Raw genomic sequence first — 25393 nt, forward strand, 5'->3', positions numbered from 1 at the left:
AGCAGCAGGCATGCATATCTTCATGTATTCTTCTCTGTTTTTAACTTCTGGTTAAACTTAACAGACTTCCAAGTGCAAGTAGATTGAAGCTCCATCTAGTGCCAGGGGCCGGGAAGTTACTGAGAAAATTTCACTCCAAAACCAGCAAACATACTCAGAAAACTATGGAGGAGCAGCAGCCAGCCTGGCATCCCAGAGCTGTCGCACGCAGGTGACAACACTGTGGAATTGCTCTTACAGTGTATAAAGGCTTCATTTTAAAGCTGCAGTACCTTAGGCCAAGCAGCGACCACAGCACTGCCTGGAGAGGGACACAGCACCCGAAACGTGCCCAGCACGGTGAGAGGGGTCCCTGCGCCCAGCACCTCACTCCCCACTGTACTCCATCACCATCACCAACACGTTCTGCACAGCTCCTCTCTTTGGATCCAGGGAACCAGGATGCTCCCAGTGCATCCCAATTCACCCTGCTAACCTCTATCCAAAACCAGGCCATCAGTGGCTCAGAAATGCCCTCGCTGTTTAATACATGGCTTGAGCACTTGCTAGCAAGTCACCACTATCTCCTCCACAAACACCTACTAATGGTAACACAGAAAATGGGTGTCTATTACCAACACACAAAATAGTCTAGCTGGTACTAATGTTCCCTTCCTCTCTTTTTCTGTGGTTTTTTTTTGCAATGCCAAGTGCTAGAATGACACCTGTTTCTAGCTCTGTAACAAAGCCATGCTGCCTGTCCCAACTCCTGTAAGCACACACTATTCTAACCCAGAACAAGGAGGAGGTTTGTATAGCAGAGGACAGTAGTTCAGATTGTTCAGCCACAGTACTAACATGTTGGAAGATTTTTTTACATGCAGAAGTCATTTTTTTTTTTCATTTAAGAAAATTGGTCCTCATTGTGCATTTTAGATTTGAGTTTCAAAGACAACTGAAATGGGAGGAATCCTTCCACTGTCCTAGTTAAATGTAACCCACCCGAGTCACAAAGCTTTAAAAAGCACTATGCCAACTGGACACAGAGTACAGACGAACTGTGTTAGATGCATCTGTCCCATGTTTGTCTTCACATAACCTGAGCACCTGCTGGGAACTCTACCATTCAAAACACATGGGACCAAACTGCACGTGTGAGCAGCTGTAGGCACTCCAGGTACCAACTGGTGATGCAGTGCAAGCACCACTGATGCATGAGGATGTCAGCAATACCGACAGGTGAGGATGGAGAGTTACACAGCAGATGACTTGACTCTTCTTCTTCATAGTATCACCATCATGACTCTGCTCCCAGTTGCGTAAAGGCTGATAGCAAAAACTCAGCGTCTGCTCCGAAACAGCACCCTGCCTGAGATCTGACACTTCCTCCACAGGCACTTACTGTGTGGTCACAGCAGTGGCGCTGGGGGACAGCCCATTCATGGCGTGGGTAAAAGCAAGACCACAACCTCTTGAAGCACCACCAGGTCTCTGGGGATGCCAGGTGAGTGCAGTGCTGAAGGAGCTGTCCCAGCTTTACCAGCCTTGGCAGTGACTCTGGTCGTCAAGCCTGCTACATGCTCACCTTCCACAATGAACAGTTTGGTTGAGAGACAGAATGATTTCTTGTCTTTAGAGAGGTACTTTGAAAGAAGAGAAAACATTCTAAATGAAACCACATCATTTCTAGGCTACTTTCCCCTTTACTCTTTTCTGCTTTTCCCTGTTCCTCCCATTTTTATATTCTTAATGTTTCCTTTCACTTGTACCAGAGTGGCTGCTCTACAGTTGCACAGTATTAGACTTTCAGACTGAATACACCTCTTCTAGGATTACATAGACAATTCTGAGCAGAACAATTTTCATATACTTTGTTCATCAAAAATGTGATATTTATTTGAGTGGATGCAATTGAGAGAAAAGCACTACACCTATGGCAGAAATCATTCTCTCCATGATGAAACTAAGTAGTACTTCAACTACCAAAAATTCACACCAAAATATTCTAAATATTAAATATACACTGGCTCTTCTCCGACAAGCTAACAGCAGGCAAGTTGACTGCTGCTTATAGCTAGTCAAGTTTTTTGTGGCTAAAGAAAAATATGGTATATTATAAGGTTAGAACTGTATCATTTTCCTGGGAAAATATGGCTTCTTAGACTTCATAATTATTATCAAATTCTTTTGCAGACAGTGAATGTTTTTGGGTAGAAATTGTGTATCACAGATAAATTTATGTATTTGTGATCCAAAAATCCTTTGGATTTTTAACAATTACCAAGCATTAACAGCAAAAATATTTGTGATCAGAGGTGGAAATAGCACTCAGACAAACATATTTACAGATCCTACCAGTGAAAGCAAGTTGAATGAAGAAAATAACACCCTGAACAAAGCTCCAGAGCTCCCCAGCTGCACCATGTGGGTTACTGAGCGTGCAGCAGAGAGCGGTGCAGAAACAATCACCTACAGAAACTGCGAACTAGAAAAACAGAACCGTCTGTCAGGCCTGTCACCCAGACACAGCCGGGAGAATGCTGCTGCCCAGGATGGTGTCCCGTGGAAAAGGGTCCCCATGTTCCTGCCATGCACCATAACACAACACAACAGTAGGAAAAGTCTGGGTTTTCTTCTTAATGCATGCTAGCACAGTGAAAAAATGCAGATCAGCTATTAAAAAGCTGAATTTGTTCTACCAGTCAACTGTGACAGAGAAAAAACCAAGCAGATGATGCCTGTGAGAAGTTAAATGTTCTCTTTCATCTCCTATCACTTCTCCTTGCAGTCAGTGAAGTGTGCAGAGATGTCAGAGGTTCAGACTTTACACCACAGTAAGATTGTTAACTGTCCCTGTTAAACCACACTGCACAAACATCCATTAAAAAAATGACTGTGTCAAGAGCCTGTGCTGCTTGTGCTTCATTTTCCACTTTTCTGCTTTCTCTCCCTCTAATTCTGTGCTTCTCCAATGCTCTTACTGCATTTCTTAGCCATAGTTTTGGCTTTTAAGATTAACTTCCACACAACCTTTCACCCACTGCAACAGCCAGTTGCCAGAGGCATGTGATGAGTCACCACGAGTTTGGGCAAAATAACATAAAGACCTTAGACTGAGTATGTTCCCACCTTCCCTACACTGTGTCAAGCTATCTACAAACTTAATGAATTTCACAGTTTCATACCCTTATTTCATAACTGAAAAGTTAACAGTTACCTATTTGGGTTCTGTTTGCTTGACTTAAAGCAAAACAAAATACTGCAGGATCTAAGCACACCCAGGACTCCAACTGCTTGGTAACTGTGAGGCATAGAAAGCTGTGTCATAAGGGCCTAACTCTGTACTTGTTTACTCCTATAGAGACTCTCATCAAAGACACCATTATGAACGAGAGACTACCTCTCTAAGTAAGAATTTACATACAATGTACTTTAATTTCTAGGATGAAGGTTATTTTCTGTTGGCCATCAGAAAATAAATCCTAAAGCTGAGCAAAGTTCCATGACTTTAGACATCTCTTCTAGTGCTTTGGCCATTCTGTAAATCACATCCACAAAGAACAGGCCTTCCTCCTATTTTAAGTACTTCTGGAAGCCACTGAAATGGAAGCAATTTCAAACTCTTATCTGACATAGCCATATCCCTACGCTTGCATCTGATTTTCAGAGTTACATTTTAGGTTTGCTCCGTTTGAATTTGATGGTTAAATAAAGAATAAGCAAGGGAAACCCTTCAGAACTGCTTACATAACTGATCATTAGGAAGACAAAGGTTTTGCTGAGCTGTCTTATTGGCAAAATCATACCAGGCCAAAATCCTCTCAGGACATGAAACTTTCACCATGGAGAGTAAACATGAGTTAAATCATTGTTCCAAACAATGCAAGATACACCAGAAGAGCACCTTTTTTCAGAACTTTCTGGATTGTTTAAGAGCCATTGTACAAGGCTCTCTGCAGCGCAGCCACAGCTATGCTGGCATGGGACAGGAACTTCTTCATCCACAGGTGTAGTAGCTGTGCAATAAAACTCTGCACTGTGGTCTTAATGATTGCTGCATTTTTAATTACCTTATTTTTTAAACCTAGTTTCAAGTTTTCCACACATTAATATGTAATTTTCATAATCTGTTTCTAGCTAACACTCATCCCAGTCCCTGGTGGCTTCCTGGGATTTCAGCCAAGTCCCTTGGGTAGCTATGGAAGGACCCTGCCCAGGCTGACCCTCGCCAGGCTGACACAGACTGCTCCCGGCTGTCACCAGGAAAAGTGAATCTGCTGACTTGCAGCACTCGTAAACTGGTGTTTCCCTCTGCACTTCTGAAAGCACTTGTGGTAAAGTGACAGACCGCCACAGGAACCCAGCAGGAACCCAGTATGGTCAGGAGGGGAAGTCACCAGACCAGTGCCCACGTGGCCACCAGCTACCGGAGCTGAGCACTGCAGCCCATGAGCCCTGGCTCTTTGAAGTTTATCTCCACAAAGAAGCCCAGCTGCATTCTGCTGGTGGTTGACTGCCCTCCTGTCTGTACGTAAGTGATGGTTACAGTAATCTCCAACTGGTGAAAAACACCAATTTGGTGAAAAACAGTTAGAACTTGTGACATCATAATGGTTGGACTAAATGATCTCAGAGATCTTTCCCAACCTAAACAATCCTATTGTAAGAAGTCCTGCCTTTGGCTGCCTCATCATTCCAAGCACAGCAGCAGTTCTGGTAGCCACAAGGCCTGATAGAAAGACCCAAGTTACATTACTCACAAAACATAATCCTCCTTCAAGTCTTTGGCCAATTTCAATTTTTCTGTTAATATAAAAGCAGTCAAGTTTCTCACAAAGCTGTAAATAGTGAGTACACTCTGGTTAAGCGCAGCTGGTACTTTAAAATTCTTCCAAATGATTATTTTCCTTAGATGTGATCCAACATCAATTTTAGACAAAGTTCTGAACTGAAGCAAAAGACCAGTAATTGTTACAAGATGCACAAAATCCTACCAAACTGTGGCTGTAGTGTAGAATTGAATTCCAGAAAGAACAACTACCAGGTGAAATGTAGGAAGAGACTAAAATGCAAGAAATCACGATTTCACAACTATTTACTATATGGGTATAGCTTACAATCAGCCCATTTCATATGTGAGTCTAGGCACTGATGTTAAAATGACCCACTACATCTATCAATTTTAACAAGGATATTTTCATACATATGTTAATATTTCATTTCAGAAATGTCTCAAATTCCAATTAACTCTCATAGCAAAAAAACCCCCAACAACCCTGGAGGTCCCTGCTCTTACATCTTTGACATACAGGGCACACCCTCATTTTCTTAAATCCAACAGTCTCAAAGGTGTTGCTGCCTACACAAACAGTACTATAACGATTGTATAACATAGCACACAATCAAATGAGGCACCTAAGAGTGAAAATAAAATTAAAGGATCATGATTTTCAGAAATACCACTGGTGACAGCTGAATCTGCAAATTATACAAGTTAGCTGGTAGCTTTGTAACATTAAATAACAGCAACCCAATTTAGACTTCACTTTCTAAATGTATTACTAGAGCTGGTTCACAAATAACATGACTAGAAGCTAAGCTACCAAGCAGGTGCAAAATCCTCTACTCTGATCCAACCATTTATGTTAAGCAGATCCCAGACTTCCACGCAGTTATTTCCAATTTGTATCATTAAAAGCAGATGTCTGTATTCCCTGTATCGCTAACATAATCTGCGCACCAAAACTGCCCTCACACCACTGATCACCTCGTCTGTGCAGCTATTACAAAAGGTAACATTCCCCATGAGGCAGCAACAAAATTACCCGACCTGCTCTGCACTCTGACACACAGGTGAAACACTTGTCAAAGAGGCAAAGCAATGAACCACCACACAACAACCTAGCATGGCTCTGGATTCTGGGAAAGCAGCAGCTTCCCACCCTGGCCCAGCTCTGGGCTGGCAGTAACCGTGGGGTCTCTGCCTCCCATGAAGCAGGACTAGATGCTGGGCTGCAAGGGCTCAGGAAGGCACAGATGCTCCTTGGGCAGAAGGGATGGACAAATGTGTTAGAGGGTGGGCACATGTGAGGAGGTGAGATCCTTCCTGGCAAGAGGGGCATAGCCTTTGGCTAAAGTCCTGGAAACCCACAGGTTCTTGTGTGAGATACCTGCATGCTGGTACCAAGCAGCCTGCTGTCCAAGAGAAGCCCACCTCTCATTAATCAAGGGATAATGATGCTAAGCATAGAAAATAAGCAGCTCCAAAATCCTCAAGGCTTGGCCCTGGGTCATGAGATGTCTGTCTCTATATCCATTAAATCCACTTATTAAAGTAACACAATTTGGAATCCTTATTGCAACTTGAAGACAATCAATAAAAAATCAAACACATTTTGGTTGAACTCTAAAACTAATGGGCCCATCAGCCTCCCATTCATGTCAGATGGATGCATTCCATTTTGTGCCAGTAAGAATGTTTAACTGGGACCTCCTACAGGCCAGCATTAAATAGAGAAGCGACACTCAATAGCACTTTCAGACAGAAAAGAACCTTTTCTCCTTGCCATGGAAGGAATCTCTGGAGGCAGGATGATGAAGGCAAGCCAAACTTCACCAAAAGTTTTAGCTATTTTAAAAGCTGAAAGCAACTTTAAAGACTGTAACTCATTGGTAGATACAGTGACATGAGAAGATATCTGGGATACATGGATGATGCTGTCCAAATTCAGAGGGGTAAAGGCACTGCGAAAATAAAATAAAGAAAAAAAAAAACCCTTATGGAATTAAGGTTAAAGATGCAAATGAGCTCCTTTCCAATTACCTTGTAATCCAAGCAATTAGTTTTAAACAACACTCAATCCCATGATAACGGAACTAGGTTGTTAAAGGACTAAGAAACCCTGAAGTGTGCTGTAGGGGTATCCATTATAAATACCTGGGGACTTAAGGCAAGGGAAAAGAAAGGTAAAGGGAAAGGTAAAAGAAAGGTCAGGAAAAGGCAGATTAATTTATTGTATACTATGCCTTGGCATATTCAGGTAGGAGATCTAACTTCTTGAATTATAGCCACAAAGCTATTGACATGGACAGCCACACCACATCCCACCAGTGTCCATTGCTCCAAGAATCACAACAGTCACCCAGTAAAGCAAACCCACCCTGATCAAAAGCAAGATGATCCCCCCACCAATTTCAATGTTGAGGAAAACAGAGCAATTGCCTTGAAACGTGCCCTTAAAGATGATGGTGAACATTCCTGCGACCCAGGACAGCCTTGGAGCAGCCAAGCCATCCTGCCCAGGGCCCAGTTTCAGTGCAGCAAACCAATGGCACCAGTCTCGGGTGTTGTAAAGGAATGTGGAACTAAACTATTGCAATAGAGACTTGGTGGAACCTGGAACAATAAACCCCAAAATCGCCAGTTACAACCCGTCGCAGAAATAAAATGTAACAGATGCTGGTGTGTGAGACAGGGACGCACCGGTGAGGTCCGGGAGGATGGAGGGCAGGGGCGAGGCAGGCAGGCGCCCACTCTCCGAGGGGCGCAAAGGCACACGTGAGATTATAGAAACAACACAAATGCAGCGACTGCACAGGGGCCGTAACGGCACAGCGGAGCGGGGCCACGGGAAGGATGGGGCGCCGGACCCTCTGTGCATCCGCAGGAGTAGGCACCGCCCTGCCCCAGCAGCACAGCCGTGATCGCCCTCCGTGTATGCAGCGCAGCGCCGTTCCCTGAGCTCCGGGAGCCGCGTCCGGCCAGCCCGGTTCGCGGCGGGCGGGAAGGCGCCACCGCCGGTACTCACCGATCCCGGCCGCTCCCGGCCTCCGGTGGGGGCATCGGGGCGGCCGCACGGATGTCCGGCCCCGCCGCGCCTCTGCCCTGTGCGGTCCGAGCAGGGCGCGGGAAGGGTCCCGCAGCGCCCGCCCCGCAATTCCACCGGGCCGACCCGGGCTGGGCCGGCCCCCGCAGCAGTCCCGGGACTGGCCGTACCGACCTCCAACGGCCGAGCGGCCACGGCCCCGGCCCCGGGCATCGAGCACCCGGCATTGGTCCCGATCCCGCTCCCAGCCCCGCCCCGGTCCCGCTCCCCCCGGCCGCGGGGGCGGTGCCGGCCGCGCCCCTCCTCCCCCCGCCCCCGGCGCGGCAGCGCAGGGCTGGGCTGGGCCGCGCCGCCGCCGCCGCAGCGCTCGGTCCGCTCCGCCGCCGCACCGCCGGGACCGTCGCCCGCCCCGCGCCCCCGGCCCGCCCGCTGCCCGCTCGCCCTCGCCCGCCGCCCCGCGATCATGGCCGGCTGGCAGAGCTACGTGGACAACCTGATGTGCGATGGCTGCTGCCAGGAGGCCGCCATTGTGGGCTACTGCGACGCCAAGTACGTCTGGGCAGCCACGGCCGGCGGCATCTTCCAGAGCATCACGGTGAGCGGGGCCGGTGGGAGCGCGGCCGAGAGCGGTGGCGACGAGCCGCGGCCGGGGGACGGGGGCACCTTGTGGGCGGGGGGCGCGGGCCCGGCCGCCCGCCCGCGCCGCCTTTTTGTGCGCGTCGGGAGCGGCACGGGGCCGGTCCCGCGGGCGGGGTCGGCGGCCGGGCCAGAGCGGGGGGTGCGGGCGGCGGGCCCGGTGCCGAGCGGGCGGGCGGCGGAGGAAGGCGGCTCGAACGCTGCCGCGCCGCCGGCTCCATGTTTTCTCCGCCAAGATGGCGCTCTGCCATTGATGCTCCCCCGCCCTGCCCGCCCGCGCCCCCGGCCCGCCCGGCTCCGCGGCCCCGCCACCCGAAGATAAGGCCCGTGCGGCACCGCCGGCGCGGCTCCCCCGGCCCCACGCGGCCCCGCCCCGGGCGCGGCGGGCCCGGTCCCGGCCGAGGCAGAGCGGGGCCGCCTGGGCCGCGGGCGGGGGGCCGGGCCCGCCGTGACGCTGCACTTTGCGGCCGCCGCGGTGCGGCCGGGCCCGCGCCGCACCCCCCTTCCCCCCCCAGCCTCCAGACCGGGGCCCTTCCCGAGGGCGAGCTGGAGGGGCCGCGGCGGCGGGAGCCGCCTGGGCCCCGCGGGCGGGCCAGAGCCGGGCTGATGCCGCGGGTGCGGGCAGGCCCCGGGCTGATCTCCCGGGACAGGTGCAGACAGAGTCCGCGCCAGCCCGGGGTTAGTCTCCGACAAATGCCCTGCGCCGTTTAACGGGCTCGGGCCCGGAATCGCCGAGGCAGAGGCTCCCCCGCGCGCAGCGACTGCGGAGCAGCGCAGACTGCGCCTAACAAAGCCCTGTGTTCTGGAGCACTTCCTGCGGGGAGCGAGGGGAAATCACGGCCTTGGCCTCTCCACACGAGACAGGACCGTTTCTAAATAGAAATTACAGCAATAAAACCCAGCCGTGCTAACTCTGAGCTCTTTCCTTTGGCAGCCAGGAGAAATAGATATGATTGTAGGAAAAGACCGAGAGGGTTTCTTCACCAATGGTCTGACCCTTGGTGCAAAGAAGTGTTCTGTGATCAGAGATAGCCTGTATGTCGATGGTGACTGCACAATGGACATCAGGACAAAGAGTCAAGGTGGTGAGCCGACATATAATGTTGCTGTAGGCAGAGCTGGACGAGGTAAGCACCCTTTTCTTTACCTTCAGATCGCTAAATTACGAAATGTGACCCTAAGCATAGATGTTAACTATTAAGAAAACCGAATTCCTGTATTTAATGGCTAATTCTGGGAAGTGATGCAAGGGGGTGGATGGCAGTGCTCTAGCTGAGTTCTGACTGGGAATTACACTCATCTCCGTTTCCAGCTGCACCCCAGCCCAGCACCAGGCTGTGCAATGGTTAACAAGTCCCTGACAAGCAGGAAAAAGCAGGCTACAGCTCCAAGTAGGCTTAGCTGGTATTCCATCACTTGATACCTGAAGCTCAGGATGGGTCTGTTAATGACAGGCTGTGACTGCAGCTTTCTTTTTGTAAATTGCTTGATGGAAAGTTTATTCTGCAAAAATGTGACTCTCATGTATGAGCTGCTCCTACTTATAGAGTTCTACACTAACTCTTTTTGCATTTCCTATTGAGCCTGCTGAAGTCTGTCCGGGCAAAAAAACCCCATCCAGTTTGGTACCACTGAGAAGTGTGCTTCATGCTCATACACCTGCTCCTTGTGCTCTTCATTTAACTTCCAGTAAAACCTATTATGGGGCAGCTACTCATCTGGGATATAAAATACTGGCTGGGAGTGGTGTGCCTTATGTTGCGAACACCTGGGCTAGCGTTTTTGGGCTGGCTGTTGAACAGGTTCATGAGTGACAAGACTTCTGCTTATAGATGTAAAACCAAAGGCAGAGCAGGTGTCTGTAGGCTAAAGCCCAGGGCAGGGATGCAGGAAGAGGGTTGGCAGCACTGAAGTGAAACAAGCAGAGTTCTGACTTGTGAAATAGCAGTGAGAACTGTCTTAAGCTTTTATGAGCAAATTGCTATGGAAATAGTATCATAGAGTCATTAAAGTTGGAAAAGCCCTCCAAGATCATAGAGTCCAACCATTCTCCCAGTGCTGCCAAGGCCACCACTGACCCATGGCCTCAAGTGCCACAACCACATGGCTTTTAAATCCCTCCAGGGATGGGGACTCAACCACTCCTCAGGGTAGCTTGTGCCAGGGCTGGATAACCCTTTTGGTGAAGAAATTTTCATGATTTCCAACCTAAACCTTCCCTGGCGCAACTTGAGGCTCCGATGTATGATCACATGTAGGTAGACTGGCTGCAGCATTCCCGGCTTGGTGAACAGTCCCTGGCCTGTGGCAGCCCAGTGCTCACTGTGTCCCTCTCCCTGCTGGGGGACATCTGATGGCAGCTCACAGTGGCAGTTGCTGGTGAGGAGCCTCCAGTATTCCTTTTACCAGACAATCTGGGACATCTTGCTGGAACTGGGGGAGTGGGGAGAGCCCTCAGCATGACAACTGTCCCTGCGTTTTGTCTCATGTAAAATGTGTGGTTTATAGTTGTGTTATTGCATGGAAGGTTTCAGCCCAACTCAACCTTTGGGGTTTTTTACCAGCATCAAAGCAGTTACTCTGGTTCCTATACCAGCAGTGACTGCTGCAGCACAGATCATGGGAATTTCCTTTTGCCACTCTCCAGTCACACTTGTGCACACACTGCACCCCTGCCCCCACAGGCGTTTAAACTACAGCAAGGATTTCCTTGCTGGGTGATGACTGATGGTGAGAGACACTGTAATGCTTTTCTGATAGCTGGTGGCATTTTTCTTAGTAGTGAACTCTTACAACTTCCATAGTTGGATAAAATCCCTGAGGATAGCTTGTAGCCCTGTCTACATCTGTGTTTTAACAAAACTGTTAAACCAGCCTTAATACCCAAATACTAAATCTTGAATTTGAGGGTGTTTACTGCACTGCCTAAAACTTGCATTATTTCCATGTCTAACACACTTTTTAAAACTTTTTTCTTTTCTCTTTCAGTCTTGGTCTTTGTAATGGGCAAAGAAGGGGTCCATGGAGGCGGATTGAATAAGAAGGCATACTCAATGGCAAAATACTTGAGAGACTCTGGGTTCTAGTTGTTAGGCAGACTGTTAAGTATTAGGGGAAGATTGCTATTAAACTTTCCTGGCGGTGAGCTTTAAACCTTACATTCTGGAAACTTTACTAGCAATGCAGGGTGATGGGGTATGAACCTGTGTCTCCTTTGTATCCCTTTGTTGGTGGGGAAAGGTGTTCTTTTTTTTTTTCCCCTTTAATTCTTTTCATTTCTGTTTTGTTTCCTTGTGTACTCCAGCATTGGTTATAGTCATGGGAAAGGAAGGTGTCCATGGAGGGACACTCAACAAGAAAGCATATGAACTGGCTTTATACCTGAGGAGGTCTGATGTCTGAGCAGCCTCTCCCCATCCACCTAGCAGCTGTCTGCACCACCACCCGCTTGTGCTCAGTGCTACCAGACCGTAGATGGTAGTTTGTGGTTTTTTATTTACCCATTTCCTACTGTCATAACTCCAGTTCCCCCTCGTTCATCTCTGTAACCACTGTAGGTAACCAAGCCCGTCTGGCACCACCACGATGATGATATGCATGATAACTTGAAATTTGGGAGGGGAACATGCCAAGTGTAGGCTCTGCTTTGTCTTAGCAATTAGTGTGATATTGACAACTAAACCAAGATACTAAACAAGGTGCCGATTGTACAATCTAATTTGATCAATGCCTCTTCAGCACTTTGAGCAAGTCACAGCTCACTAGTCTTCCTTTCACAGAGCATGGTTGGGAGGAAAAAAGTGCGTGCATATCTTCACTTCTGTCCCTCTCTTTGTTTCTGTTTTTTAAACCCATGTGTTTGCTTACACCCATTTTTATAGTGCCTGGTTTGTTTAACCAATTTGCCACTCAAAAGCTATTAATGTCACATTAGTTTTGTCATTGCACTTCACTGCAGGCTTAAGTCTCTTACGTTTTCTTGATGATGTCTGAAGGTTGTACTGCTTAACAAGTGCAATCACAAAACTATGAAAGGGTACAGATGCACTTCCTCCCATGACCTTAAGCCACCATCCTAGGGATTCCCCAGACATTCCATCATTACAATAGCTCAGGCACTTTTTTTTTTTTTTGCCAGCTCCTGTTCTGTAGTTGACTTGTGCAAGGCTGCCACTGTGGCCACTAGCTAGCCTGGCATAACCAGCTGGAGTGTGTCTGGTTTCAGTTTCTCATAGGACCAATTTTAATTTGCAGCTTGGGGGTTGGGGGGTTGTTGTTTTTGTTTTTTAATATGAAACTGCAATGTCATTGTGGAAAACTGCCACCTTCAGCTACCCTGGGAGCTCTGACTGGCTTCAATCTTTCTGCCAGTTCACTCAGTGGTGCAGAGTTTGGCTGCTCTGAAGCCACTGTTTGGATGAAGGTTGGTAGTTTGTAAGCTAAACTGTCAAAATACCATTTCAAATTTAAAAATCTTTATCTGACCTGTCACACCCTTGCTGCAGAAATGATGGAGTGAGCTGCCTTGTGCACGAGTCATCTGAAATGTCTGTAACCAAACTCAGTTCAGGCACGGTTCTGACTTGTATGTCCATTGCAAGAACTGCAGAACTCTGTATACTAAAGAATAAATGGGAGATGGTAGTGGTTGGAATAACTGACTTGGCTGTCTTGTGATGAATTTTTTAATATGTATTCTGTGCCATACTATTGTTTAAAAAAAAAAAAAATGAACTGTTGCTATTGTGAGATGGATTTTAACTGACTCTGAGGGTTTCTTTTGACTGGCACTACCTTAGGGACATTCTAGTATTTGCTTCTATTGTTGGGCCTTGTGGATAATGTACAGATTTAAACAAATTCTTGTTGCTGATTTGTCCATTTCTTTCCCTGCACTTTGTTACATCTGGGATACAGTCTAACTCATCTGATTTAATATGCATTTCAAAAAATGCCATAACTATTAAAAACACCTTGTTTACAGACAGATGAAATAAATTTATTCCAACCAAACAAAACCAGACTGTTGGTAATTTTTCCCCCCCCACACCCAGAAATCCTCTGAGACCTTCAGGTCTAAGTGCAGATTTAAGTTTTGCAGGACAGCAGTAGTATAATAATATGATAATTAGTGAGATAATATGACGTCAGTCAAAAGCCAGGCAGTCTTTGAGGTAGATCTTAATTTAAGAGATGATTTCTCATCTCTTTAATACCACATTTATCCAGCTCTCTGGTGTGGGTTTCCCCTGCCCTCTGAATGCCCAATACACCATTCCTGAAACAAGGTGAAAGAGACTTCGCATAGGACCTGGCAAAGGAGTCTGTGGTGGCCTGCCCAGGTCAATACACCTAGCGTGGGAATGTGCTCCCCTCACCCAGAGAAGGGGCAGATTTAAAGTCTCCATTACCTTACAGGATTGCACCTGTATTTGCTACTTCGGCTGAGAACTCCTAAAAACACAGGCCCAATGGGATGTGATGGTGAACCCTAGAGCTTGTGGGATGGGAGGACAGTCAAGCCCAGATCATGGGACACGAATCTGTAGAAAGGCTCTGCCATCTTAGGCCCTCAAACTAGTCAGGTGCTTCTGGATAGGACCTGGAAATGCCTTTGTTCTCCCCTCCTTCCCCCACACCTTCATCTTCAGTGTCAGCTGCACCTGGCTCCTCTGCTTGGCATGAGAGCTGGGTCTAACTAAAACCTTCCTATATATAGTGTTCATATTCTCCCACTGCCAAGTGGCTCTGTGTCTGAACTGGATCTCCCAGTGCCAAAGTTAGAACGGACCAACACACCCACAGCACAGAGCAAATGCCTGTTCAGCAGTAACTGGTACAGAGGATGCTAATCTGCTTCCCCCATAAAACACATGTGAAGCTGTGCTCAGTGTCTTAACACAAAGTTGCACTCACCGTTTGACTGCAGAACTTTGTTTCTCCCTGGTTAGGAGGCTGACAGTAGCATGTTCCCAAAGCTGCTTCTGTGGTAAGGCCAGAGTGGATGGAATTGACTGTAGCACCACCTCAGAGGCAGAGCAGCTGCTGGCAGCACACACCAGGTACTTGTCATCACATTCCTTAGTGTGACATTGTTCCTTTCTGACCAATTCCCCTCTCTTGAGTGGGTGTATGTCACCTGGACACTTCTGCTTGGTTAACAATTAGGTGTTGTTCAAATGAGTTTTTCAAATGCATTTTTGGTGAATTTTCCTAGCATAAATGATTGCAGGCATTAGAATTACGTAAGAGCGTATATTACAAAGTTTAGGTCAGTTCATGGTTCTGGAACTCCAGTTTTTGGGGTGCCTGGATTACAACAATGAATAAACATACGCGCAGCAACTGCGGGGACCTAGTTTAAGAAACATCTTTCAGCTTAGTAATTAATTTTCAGAAACCATTTTCCCATTTGGACTTACCTAGACATATGCATGATGAAGGGGAATTTTGCCTGATGAAAATACACCACTACACTGATTGTCATTACCCCACGGCTGCTGGCAGCAGTGGTTTGGAGATGAATCATCCTTTCATTATGATCCTTTTACTCATTATGCAAAATAAACTTTCCCTCCTCTTAGCCAGGCCCAGAAAACAGATCTGCATTGCACCGTGTGTGGCTGCATGGAGTGTTAAGTCAGAAGTCGCATCTGGGACCACCTCACCTGCCATCGCCTGTCCAGGGTTCCAGCACTGGGGCTGTGGCTCTGCAGGCGCTGCCAGCTGGGTAGGAATTGTTCAGAGTACCCTGGTCCTCCTTCATGCTCCCCCAGGCAAACTACATGTACAGACTCTGGCCAGTCCAAACTCCTCCTCAAGCTAGAAATGAACAAAAATGAAGGTTTTCTGCATAACTCAGACCCTCTTCACACAGCACTGGTCAGTGCAACTCCTTGTACTGTGATTCACAGTATGACGCAGGAAACATCTGCTCAGAGATCCCAACAGTTCCATGTTCTTCATCTTCAAAAGCACTTCAACCTCAGTAATGTAGGCCGAGTACTCAAGGTCTCAAGTGATGCAAAAGTTCAATAAACTGCTTTTGATATTTAAAGTGGAAAACATGTTTATTAACATTCTTTCAAGCTTTCCTTAGTCAAGGCCATATAAAAAAAATCTCCATTTGAGTATATGCATGGTTTTACTTTCTACATAGTTACAGAGGTATTATATAGAATCTACCTTTTTTGTGATACACTGGTAAGTACTGAGTTCTGTGAGACAGGTGTAAGCACTTGTTTTCAAATTAGGTACTTGAAAACAATTTTTTATATACAATTTAGCAGACTAATGCAGCATAAAATGCTCTTAGTAAGAGGTATATGAGCCAAGGATCAATATAATACTTACCTAAACTTCTTTTTCTATATGGAACAAAACCTCTGTCTCAGTTGTTTCCCAACTGCCACCTCCTCACTGGAAACCAGACAATGAAGTAGTAGCAAGGAGGGACAATTAATGTGCTTATGGTGGACCTGACCTTGTGAATTGCTCAAAACTAAACATAGAGTCTAGGCTTCCTCATCCTGGGAATTGCTCAACGTAACTGCTTAAACTCAGCTACTATGGCAAACTCCAAAGGATTATTTGGAATCACTGCTTTGAGATAAAAGTGGAATTTCTTCTGCTTTGTTTTGTTTTGACATACCAGCACACAGAATATTGATCTGTTCTACATTTTCCTTTCAGCAGTGGTGACAATTTTTAGGAAAACTATACAAACATGCAAATACAGTTTTTGTTGGGCCTAAGGGGTAACACATATCTACATGTAATAAATATTGCTGTCAGGACGACCCAGTTGTAGCTATGAAGTAGAAATAAAAGTACTTCCAGAGAAATCCCATTTCAACAAGAGACATTTAGAGTCTGTGATATTTCTATTGATATAAACTATTAACATTATTCGTTAGCATTGTGAAGTCCAGTTTAACTGTTGGTTTTGAGAAGACAGAATGTGTGACTGAATACCTGAATCAAAAATAAATCTACCTGTAATGATTTAACCAGAGTACTACTACATGAACTGCTGCTCCTATCAAAGAAACCAAATGGATTACAGATTAAAGAGATTCCCTATGCAAAGGTTTGTAAATAGCCTTAAGAACCCTTTTGTTCATACACCTATAGGTCATTAGTAGTCTCAGACAGTGTTTGCCACTCTGTACTCCCTGTCCTCACTGGGCTGCAGCTGAACCACTACACTTTCTTCATTCATCCCATTTTCCGCATCACTGCTATCAACATTGTCATTGTCATCCTCCTCATACTCCGAGGACTCAGTCATGTTCTGATGGGAGTGGGACTCCGACAGAGCCCCAAAGGACTGTGTGCTGACCGAGGCCAAAGGTCTGAGCAGAGGAGTGTTCTCAGACACTTCATTCTCCTCTTGGCTGCTGTCTGTCTCCGAGTCAGAGTCCCCCTGGGAAGGGACCACTTTCTGCTTACACACAGGACAGGTTTTTTTTGTTTTTGTCAACCATGGGTCCACACACTTGCAGTGATATGCTGTTAGAAAACAAAATACAAGGACATCATTATCACAGTGAAAAGGACAGGGAAACCTGCTAACCCGTGCTTCTCTTCAGTGACACGGGAGAATTTTAGTCTGAAGTTTGTTGGCACATAACCTGTAGCAAAACACCTGATGATTAGGATCTCAGTCACATAGGTATATGCAATGAGTACCTGTGCTCTCTACTGAGTGAATGAGAGCAGTAGTAGAACAGGCCACATCTGACAACAAATTTTAAAGCTTTTTGAGCCATTCCATCCCTTTGCAGCAGGCATGCCCACCATCATCATCCTCACATTGCCTCTCACCTCCACACCAACACGTATCAAAGCATCTCATTATTAAATGACATTACCGCATGATTTTGTGGATCTTAAATTAGGTCTGCAATTGGCCCTGCAACTAGACTGGCCGTGTTTAAAAAAAAAAAGTATTTAAGTGTCTCACTTATGGTATTAAAAACTCATCTCTTCTTTCTAAGAGAGACTTCTACTTGGCAAAGAGCTCATATTTACACAGCCTAGCAATGTTATGTTTAGTATCTGGTCAAGCACACTGGCAACATGTTCCCCACACGAACTGATGGTGGTGGTTGGTGGTGTTCAAGTTAAGTTACCTCTGCAGTCCCCCACTGAGAGAGGCACCATGGACCTGTTCTTTCTCTTCTGAGAATTCCTTGTTTGTCAGCCTAGTTTGAAATTGGTTTTATGACTGAGGTTCTAAAAAGCTCCACCTGTCACCTGCTGTGCTGGCTGTGTATAGAAGGCTGTAACATCTCTGCAGTGGGCTGGACTTGAGAAAGACTGACACAGGAAAATATTTCACTAACTGACTTCCAAGTGCAGTCAGGCAGTGGTGTGCATGGCTGCAGACTCCAGGACAGACCCATCCCTTCAGCTGCACCTCCAGGTCACAAAGAACTCCATTTTGTGGTTTATTTGTTTTGGGGAAAGTGAAAGCCTATATTTTAAATGGAGGAAGTATTACAATGAATATGGGTATTTAGGGGACAGCATCAAGCCCGGATTTTCTTTCATGAGTACATCCAAGGAAAAATGCAAAGTGGGAATACTAGCATTTTAGCTTTTAAAAAGAGATAGCAAGCTTTCACTTTTCCCACTTTGTACATTCATTCTTGAATATTAGCAAAAAGAAATTTTATAAATCACTCACTAAACATTCTCTGTGGGTTTTGGACAATGTTTTGGAAAGCTGTTTCAATCTAAATTCAAACCTAAAATACAGCTGCTTACCATGAGAGCATGGAAGGATCCTGAGCTTGTCTCCATCCTCATATTCATCCAGACAGATGGCACACACATCATATTCATCTCCTACAGCACATAACTGAGAATTAGTTTGACTTTAAAGGACTGGCAGCAGACCCTTCTGACACGCACATGCGCTCTCCCGCCTTGTTCCTCAGGCTGAAGGAACCACCACTTCCCCCTGCCCACGCAGGGCAGTTCCTGCCAGCTGCAGAGCTACTGCTGAACTTTTCACATCTCTGGAACTAGAGCTCATTCACTTAAGGTTAATAAAAATATTTTAAACTGTGTGAAGTGCTATCTCTACAACATTTTTTCATGCTTATTGAAAATAAGGTAAAAGGATTTAAAATATAGCATTCACTTTACTATACAGGTTTTAATACATTATTGACAAAACTTAAGGCAGAAAAATAGCAACAAAGAAAACTGGATAAAAAATAAGAATAATAATCAAGAATGACACTCTGGCTGCAGGAAGAAGTTCAGTGTTTTGTAACTCAAACTTCACAAATGGAATACACAGCACCTACAGTACTGACACAGTGTAGGTTGGTGTGGTATGTTATATGACCAAAGGAGAGACAATTTCTAGAGGTTAATGCATTCCCATTTCATTTTTTTTTGTCAAGGGTTTTACAACATGCTCCTTCCATCAGTTCCCATGGCTCTTTCCCTTTTCCTGAAGACAATGGCCTCCAGACCTGCTCCAGTCCTGCAGTGGCTTCAGCCCAGCTACTCGCTTCCCCCAAGGGACAGAAAAAAGGGGCAGAAGGAGAAAAGTGAGATAACTTTTGAGAAAAAGATAGTTCAATGGGTAAAGCAAAAGCTGCACACAAGCAGAGAAAAATAAGGAATTCATTCATTGCTTCCTATCAAAGTTTTGAGACCAAACAGCAGCAAGCAGAACAACGCAGTGAGAGAACAAGTAAAATTCCATGGTTTGGTTCTTAAACCCTCTTCCTCAAAACACGTGGATTGTCTCTCTCCAGGCAAAGTCCTGAACCTTTTGGTGCCTTCCTTACCTCTCTGCACCCAGGATTCTCTTCTGGGAAGTACATATGAGCTCTGTGGAAAGGGACAAGAGTGCCCTATCCAGAGCAGCCCATAACACAGGTTAGGGCACTTCATGAGTGCCCTTTATAAGATACATAAGTAATGAGAAAACAGGATCAAACCTAGCAGGGTCACAAGGAAGGTAGGCCATTTCCAGAATTAAAAAAATATGGCACATCTTCTCTCCTTGGACATTGCCACAATAGCCAGGAAAGTTCTGTATGTGACATGACTGCTCCTGGTCAAGTAAAGGCAGCGAGGATTAGCAGAGAGAGCTGGTAAGTGGAAGCTGTTCCTGGTAGTGTTGGAAGCTCATTAGGCTGGAGAAAACTTACTGGTACTGTCCTGTTACAAAACTGCTTTGGAGCAGTATTGATACACACCCAAGGTGCATATCAGTTACAGATATACAAGACACGATTAACTAGCCATTATCCAGAGGGCATCTGGGATAGTAGAGAGAAATCTGTAAATCTGGAATAATGGCACATGAATTAAATTTAGTACTATAAGACGCAAGTTACATCCTTGGGAATTTTTAGCTGGGATTTCATCAGTTATAAACATTTGAGAAGAAACAGGGTGCAGTGATTGATCACTAGTATTCCTAATGTGATAATACAAACGGGAAAAAGAAAACTGCTGCAGTAGGACACATTTAGAGCAGTCCTCCCAGAGGTCTAAGTACTGTTCAGTCCTTAACATGGCCCTCCACATCCCTCAAAGATTAATTTAAAAAGAAACAAAGAAAGATTATGATCACATAGCAGAGAAACTACTATGCAAGGAAAATAATTTTTAAGAGCCTGATAATTTAAACCTAGCCATCTGAGGGCTGAAAGAGGATTCAGCCTTCTCTATAAACACCACAGAGAAAGAATCCCATGGTCAGAGAGAAGCTGAAGGTGTGGGGGGAGTGGGGGGAAGACCATCATCTGATCAGGAATCATCAGGTTGGAGGTGAAAATAAAACTTGACCACTGCAACAGTGATACTCTGAATCAGCCTTTCAGGACACTCAGCTAGAAATTCTGGTAATGGGACAAACCTCCCCCTTTCCCTAAATCTAGTTTTACATCAAGGCTTTAGATGTGTGACACAAATTCCTAAGAGAACAGCATCTGGGAGGAGATGGAAATGGGCTCCCAGAGTTGCAACTGAATGGTCAGACAGGAAAGTTTCCTTAACGTCTGCAAAAGTTGGTGAACTCTTCTTTCATATACCTCTTGAATTCAGACCCATCTGGTGCTGCTACTTTCTCCTGATGGTACTTCTCCCATTACACCATGAGCATTGTATTCACACAGCTGATCCTGATTGTCCTAGTGCAGTGCTGGACAGTGATGTCTCCCCTGAGGCAGCCACTTGCTCCTGCTGCATGCTCCCCTGACCATGAAGTGTTCTTTAGGTGTGCAAACCCCGAGAACAACCAGCCTGGCCCAGCCCGTCTGTACCCATCACATGGCGGTAAGCACATGTGGCAGCAGCTTTCCCATCACTTTATGGACAGGTCTGGTTGAAGGACTGGACATTCACAGGTTCAAGTGCTCCACTTCATGTTAGTCCATCTCATCACATGGGCAGTTATCTGCCCAACACGTGGTGCTGGGTGCCTGTGCCCTGGTTACACACTGTGCAGCAAGGGAAGGCACCAAGGACAGCGCCTCAGGGGAAAAAAGGGGGTGTGGCCCACCTTGCCTAAGGTTGGACACCCCAGATACATCCTGCAGTACTCTGGGGGAATCCAAAGAACAGTGCCGGAAAGTGACAGCTATTCTCAAGCAGGCTCATCTCCCCAGGGCATGCCCTGGCCAAGAACAGCAGCACCCTCAAAAGAAAATGACACAGCAGTGGAACTTCACACTCGTGTCTATGACAGGTAGGTACAGGTAAAGTTTCCTGCCACCACAGATATTCCTCCTACTCCTGCCACCACAGGTATTTCTCCCACTCCCGCCAACACTGCAGTCCAGGCCCTCGCCATAAAGCAATGTCCGACAAACCCTTGTCCCTGTTGCTCCAGCAGCGGCCACAGTGTCCATCCGCTGCAGTCCACCTACTCCTCACCTCCCACAGGTCATCACACTTGCAATTAACTGGTGCTATTTCCAGGTCCCTTCTCTCCCTGTGGCTTGGGGAAGGGAGGCAGATTCACACAGCAGCTGAGATCAGGGACACGGGCCCTCACTGGCACCCAGGATTTCTTTCTCCTGGACTAGTTCCCAAGCTGTTTCAGCTCCATGACCACATGCCCCTCAAGATCTAATTTAATTTCTAAAACAGACACTTTTCAGATATCTTTTTCTCAAACTCCCATTACTCTAATTTAGAAGCTAACTCAGAACCACCAAAAGAATCATGAAAAAATGAAGTATGGACATAGCTGCAAAATAAAGTATCTTAGCTAAATAAACTGTGTATGGAGAGTATTTAGTAAGCAAAATTACCTTCTAACTACTTGGCACATATAAATAAAAAAGAGTATTTTCAGAAATACAGAATTACCTACCCACACACGTATGTGTGGTTTGAGCAATGCAAAATGCAAAACTACATCTGAGACTTTGGCAGAGTTTCTGTTATGTTTTCTCTATTAAACCATAACGAATTGTGCAGTCACGCAGACGGGTCAGTAATGAACAGTAATTAGACCACTTATAATCCCATTTTCAGGGAAAAAAATAATCAATTTAGGCATACGTAATAAACTGCAGAACTCCACTTACTGAGACAAAGCTCTTTAAAAGTCATTGAGACACACCTGTCACCCACTATTGCTCAATCACATGTATCTGCATATACGTACACAGAAAGCCAACACACATGATACCTGAAAATACGCATTTACGTAAAATGACATGCCCTCTTGCAGCTTACTATTTGTCATAGGTTTGGGCTTTTTACCCATGTGTACACTAAGTAGTTCAAAGACAACTGTATGAAGTTGAGCTCCTCTTTGACACTGACACCTAACAAAACCACTTCCGTTTTTTAAAATCTTGTGGTTGTAACAACACCCAAATTCTGGATTCTTTATCAGACACCTCACCACTCATTACGATTGAGTGTCAAAAGTTACAATGTAGAAAAAAACTCCTCCATTTATTTTTCCCTAAATTTTCCCTGAATTTATGACATTTTCTTTCAAGAGTGAAAGGCTACACTCTTTAATTTCATTGCATTTCAGATCTAAAAATCATTTCAGTCCTGGCCTAGATTCCATTTAGGTGAAAGTTAAGACAGCTTGGAAATAATATATATGTTTATGAGGATAAATTCTGTAATACCGGTTCACATCTGAGCTATTTTCTTCAGAACATTCAGACTTGCTACCGATCATATTACAGGCACAGTAAATGACTCTTTTCTGCTGTGTTCACTTTGTTATAAAGACATCATATATGAGTTCTCAACTCCCACTGACTTTTGTGTGACCAAAACAAACCATTTTATAAAGAACCACAATACAGGAACTGCCCCAAAACCCTTTTAGTGTAGAAAACAGATTTTTATACAGTCTATGTTCCATTCTGTGGAATTACTCAAAATGAGGCCTGTTGACTGGAACTTTGCAGAAAGCCAACTGCATATATTTTTGTTACCGCATTCCCTACTTGCCACAGAGATGTTCGCAACAGCGAGTATCTTGGTATTAAATTTGAATTGCTCTTGCCCTCACAAAAGTATTGTGATTGACTGAAAGGATCGCTCCTCTAGGAAGGTAAAGAAACTACACCCTCAAGATAGCTTTGTTTCTATACTCTACAATATCAGGCAACTTATATGTCACTAGTATTTACCAGTTTCCAGATGAATAATTATAGAATCATTAAATAGACTGAGTTGGAACATCATCTATTCCACTACCCTGCAGTGAGCAGGGACATCTTTTGCTAGGTTATGTTGCTCCAAGCCTCATTCAGCCTGCCCTTGGAATGTTTCAGTGATAAGGCAGCCATAAGCTCTCTGGGCAACCTGTGCCAGTGTGTCACCACCCCCACTGTAAAAAAATTACTTCCTTTTATCTAGCCTGAATCCACCCTCTTTCAGTTTAAAACCATCACCCCTTGTCTTATTGCAACAAGCCCTGTAAAAAGGTCTGTCTCCACCTTTCTTATCAGACAGATCTTTTCAGGCACTGGAAGGGGTCTAAGGACTCCCTGGAGCCTTCTCTTCTCCAGGTGAACACCCCCAGCTCTTCCAGCCTGGCTCCAGAGCAGAGGGGGCTCCAGCTTTCAGAGCATATTCGTGGCTTTCTCTGGATCCCCTTCAGCAGATCCACATCTGTCCTGTGCTGATGATTCCAGAGCTGGATGCAGCACTGGAAGTGGCAGTTCCAAATAAAGGAAATACTGCAACAGAGGGGCTGCTGTGGTCACTGGTAATGGGAGTACAAGGAAATTTAATGCAATTTCTGCACTGATTTTTTTTAAGCAATGTTTTTATGCTCAGCCACAGTCTGCACTGCTCCTATTAAAGAAGTATTAGAACTCCTCTATTTCAGCAAGAACAGGGTCAAGCCAAATGTTTTGTATGCTTTCACTCCAAACTCTACTATCTATTTAAAGTGTACTCAAAATTACCTCTGAAACTTAATATGCCTTTGATTTAGAGGGTCTTTGGTGTTAAAAACAATAGGCTCCAATTAGTTAGACAATGAATGATCCACTTGCCTTTCTTAAACTTATGTACGGGAAGTTTCTTAAGTTGATCCTTCCTAAGTCGATTCCTTCTTGCTCTGTGTCTGTCCTGAACAAATTTTGTTATCTGGAAACAGACATAAGATAACATGAACAGTATGTTAAACCAATAAAAAATACAATAGAAGTTTTGATTTATGAAGCTATGCAGTAAGTTGGTCAAAAGGGAACCCCAGCTAACATAGAATAACCTCTTCCATTGCCTGAACGTAAGGATGAAGCCGAACAAGCCTAAAGGATGTTCTCCATAAACATGGCACTTGGAACTGAGAATACACAAGGGGTTTTTTTGGAGGAAAGAGAAAGAAAAAGGTATGTCCATACTCCATAAAATAATGGCCATTGCTGTAATCCTCTACTGAGGCCTGTGAAAAGCAGGAAGCATATTTACACAGCAAAACACAATTCAGTAAGTTTGAATAGTTTTCCTTACAGATTTAGATAATTACAGCTGTTTTAGAGAATTAGTCCCACATTCATCAGAACTGTTTTCATATTATCTAAAATAGTAGGTTGGGGATGAGTAAAAGGTTTGCTTTGAGTCATTGTTACATGTTATATTATCCCATACCGAGATAACTAAATAACTAAAATAACTAAATAACTAGTAATACCAAGCTCTCTAAATAACTATAACAAAGATTCTATTTCCATTTTCTTAGTAGTCCCTAATGCTATTTCTGTTCAATTTCTAAATCTAGCACCTGTGATATGACATTCTTTTTTAAATATGATGACAAGCAAACAAACAAAGGATACTTGAATCTAAACTGTTCGTTCAGACTCTTTCACCACAGTTGAACAATAAACTGTATGCACAAACTGCAGTTTTTCTCGTGTAATCCAGATCCTTAGTAACAATCAGAGTCTCACATGAATCTCCTAGTTAAAAACAAGATTGTCTCAAAGAGGCAGGGACAGAATTAGTAACGAATGAGGACCAAATCCAGCCTGGAACCTCCCTGGGATCAATTTCACTGCACTAATTAATTGTCCAGTGCTCTAGTCTATTGAGATGTCTCTGTGAAGGCCTCTCTATACGCCAGGGAATCAGCATCTCCTAGTTTAGTATCCTTGGCAAATTTACTCAGTGTGTACTCAACTCCTCTGTCCAGGTTGCTGACAGCAACACTGCAGAGAACTCGCTGTAAAGCTGAACCCTGATGAGCACCAGTGACGCCCAACCACCAGCCAGGTGTTACCCCCTTCACTGCAGCTCCCTGAGCCTGACCCTTTCGACAGCTCACCCATCGTCCTGTGTACACAATTAGCTTTAATGGGGTGGTTTTGTCCAGCAGAACACTGAAAAAGACAGTAAAAGCTTTGCTAAAAAAAAATTCATCTCTAGGTGATCATTCTGCTTTGTTTTCAGAGAGCTGCTGCAATTGCAATCGGCCCAAACATGCCCAG

At 45.2% G+C, this 25393-nt stretch overlaps 2 protein-coding genes and 1 long non-coding RNA gene across 6 annotated transcripts in view; 1 reads left to right on the forward strand and 2 right to left on the reverse strand.

Annotated features, from left to right (window-relative positions):
• The window catches only part of LOC116448705, a 72231-nt gene extending 64361 nt beyond the window's left edge, over nucleotides 1-7870 (reverse strand). The window contains exon 1 of one of the 2 annotated variants that reach the window (XR_004242081.1): nucleotides 7788-7870. This is a non-coding gene — a long non-coding RNA (uncharacterized LOC116448705). The remainder of the gene's footprint in view (nucleotides 1-7787) is intronic. The other variant, XR_004242080.1, reaches the window with a different exon arrangement.
• A 264-nt stretch (nucleotides 7871-8134) lies between these two features.
• Nucleotides 8135-13459, forward strand: PFN2 (profilin 2). Of its 2 annotated transcripts, none has more exons than XM_032119525.1 (3): nucleotides 8135-8400; nucleotides 9376-9568; nucleotides 11430-13459. In XM_032119525.1, exons 1-3 carry the CDS (start codon nucleotides 8269-8271, stop codon nucleotides 11525-11527), a joined length of 423 nt encoding a protein of 140 aa, XP_031975416.1. In that variant the 5' UTR covers nucleotides 8135-8268; the 3' UTR covers nucleotides 11528-13459. The 2 variants fall into 2 exon arrangements, with proteins under 2 accessions (XP_031975416.1, XP_031975417.1); XM_032119526.1 differs by having other exon boundaries at nucleotides 8142-8400; nucleotides 11746-11843.
• Nucleotides 13460-15484: 2025 nt separating this feature from the next.
• Nucleotides 15485-25393, reverse strand: part of RNF13 (ring finger protein 13) — a 30204-nt gene continuing 20295 nt past the window's right edge. For both annotated transcript variants that reach the window (XM_032119522.1, XM_032119523.1), the window contains exons 8-10: nucleotides 23957-24050; nucleotides 18213-18293; nucleotides 15485-16952 (exon numbers count right to left, since the gene is read on the reverse strand). In XM_032119522.1, coding sequence (XP_031975413.1) covers nucleotides 16588-16952; nucleotides 18213-18293; nucleotides 23957-24050 — 540 coding nt within the window. In that variant the 3' untranslated portion in view covers nucleotides 15485-16587. The remainder of the gene's footprint in view (nucleotides 16953-18212; nucleotides 18294-23956; nucleotides 24051-25393) is intronic.

The sequence above is a fragment of the Corvus moneduloides genome, chromosome 10 (assembly GCF_009650955.1).
Source record: "Corvus moneduloides isolate bCorMon1 chromosome 10, bCorMon1.pri, whole genome shotgun sequence".
Classification (NCBI taxonomy): domain Eukaryota; kingdom Metazoa; phylum Chordata; class Aves; order Passeriformes; family Corvidae; genus Corvus; species Corvus moneduloides.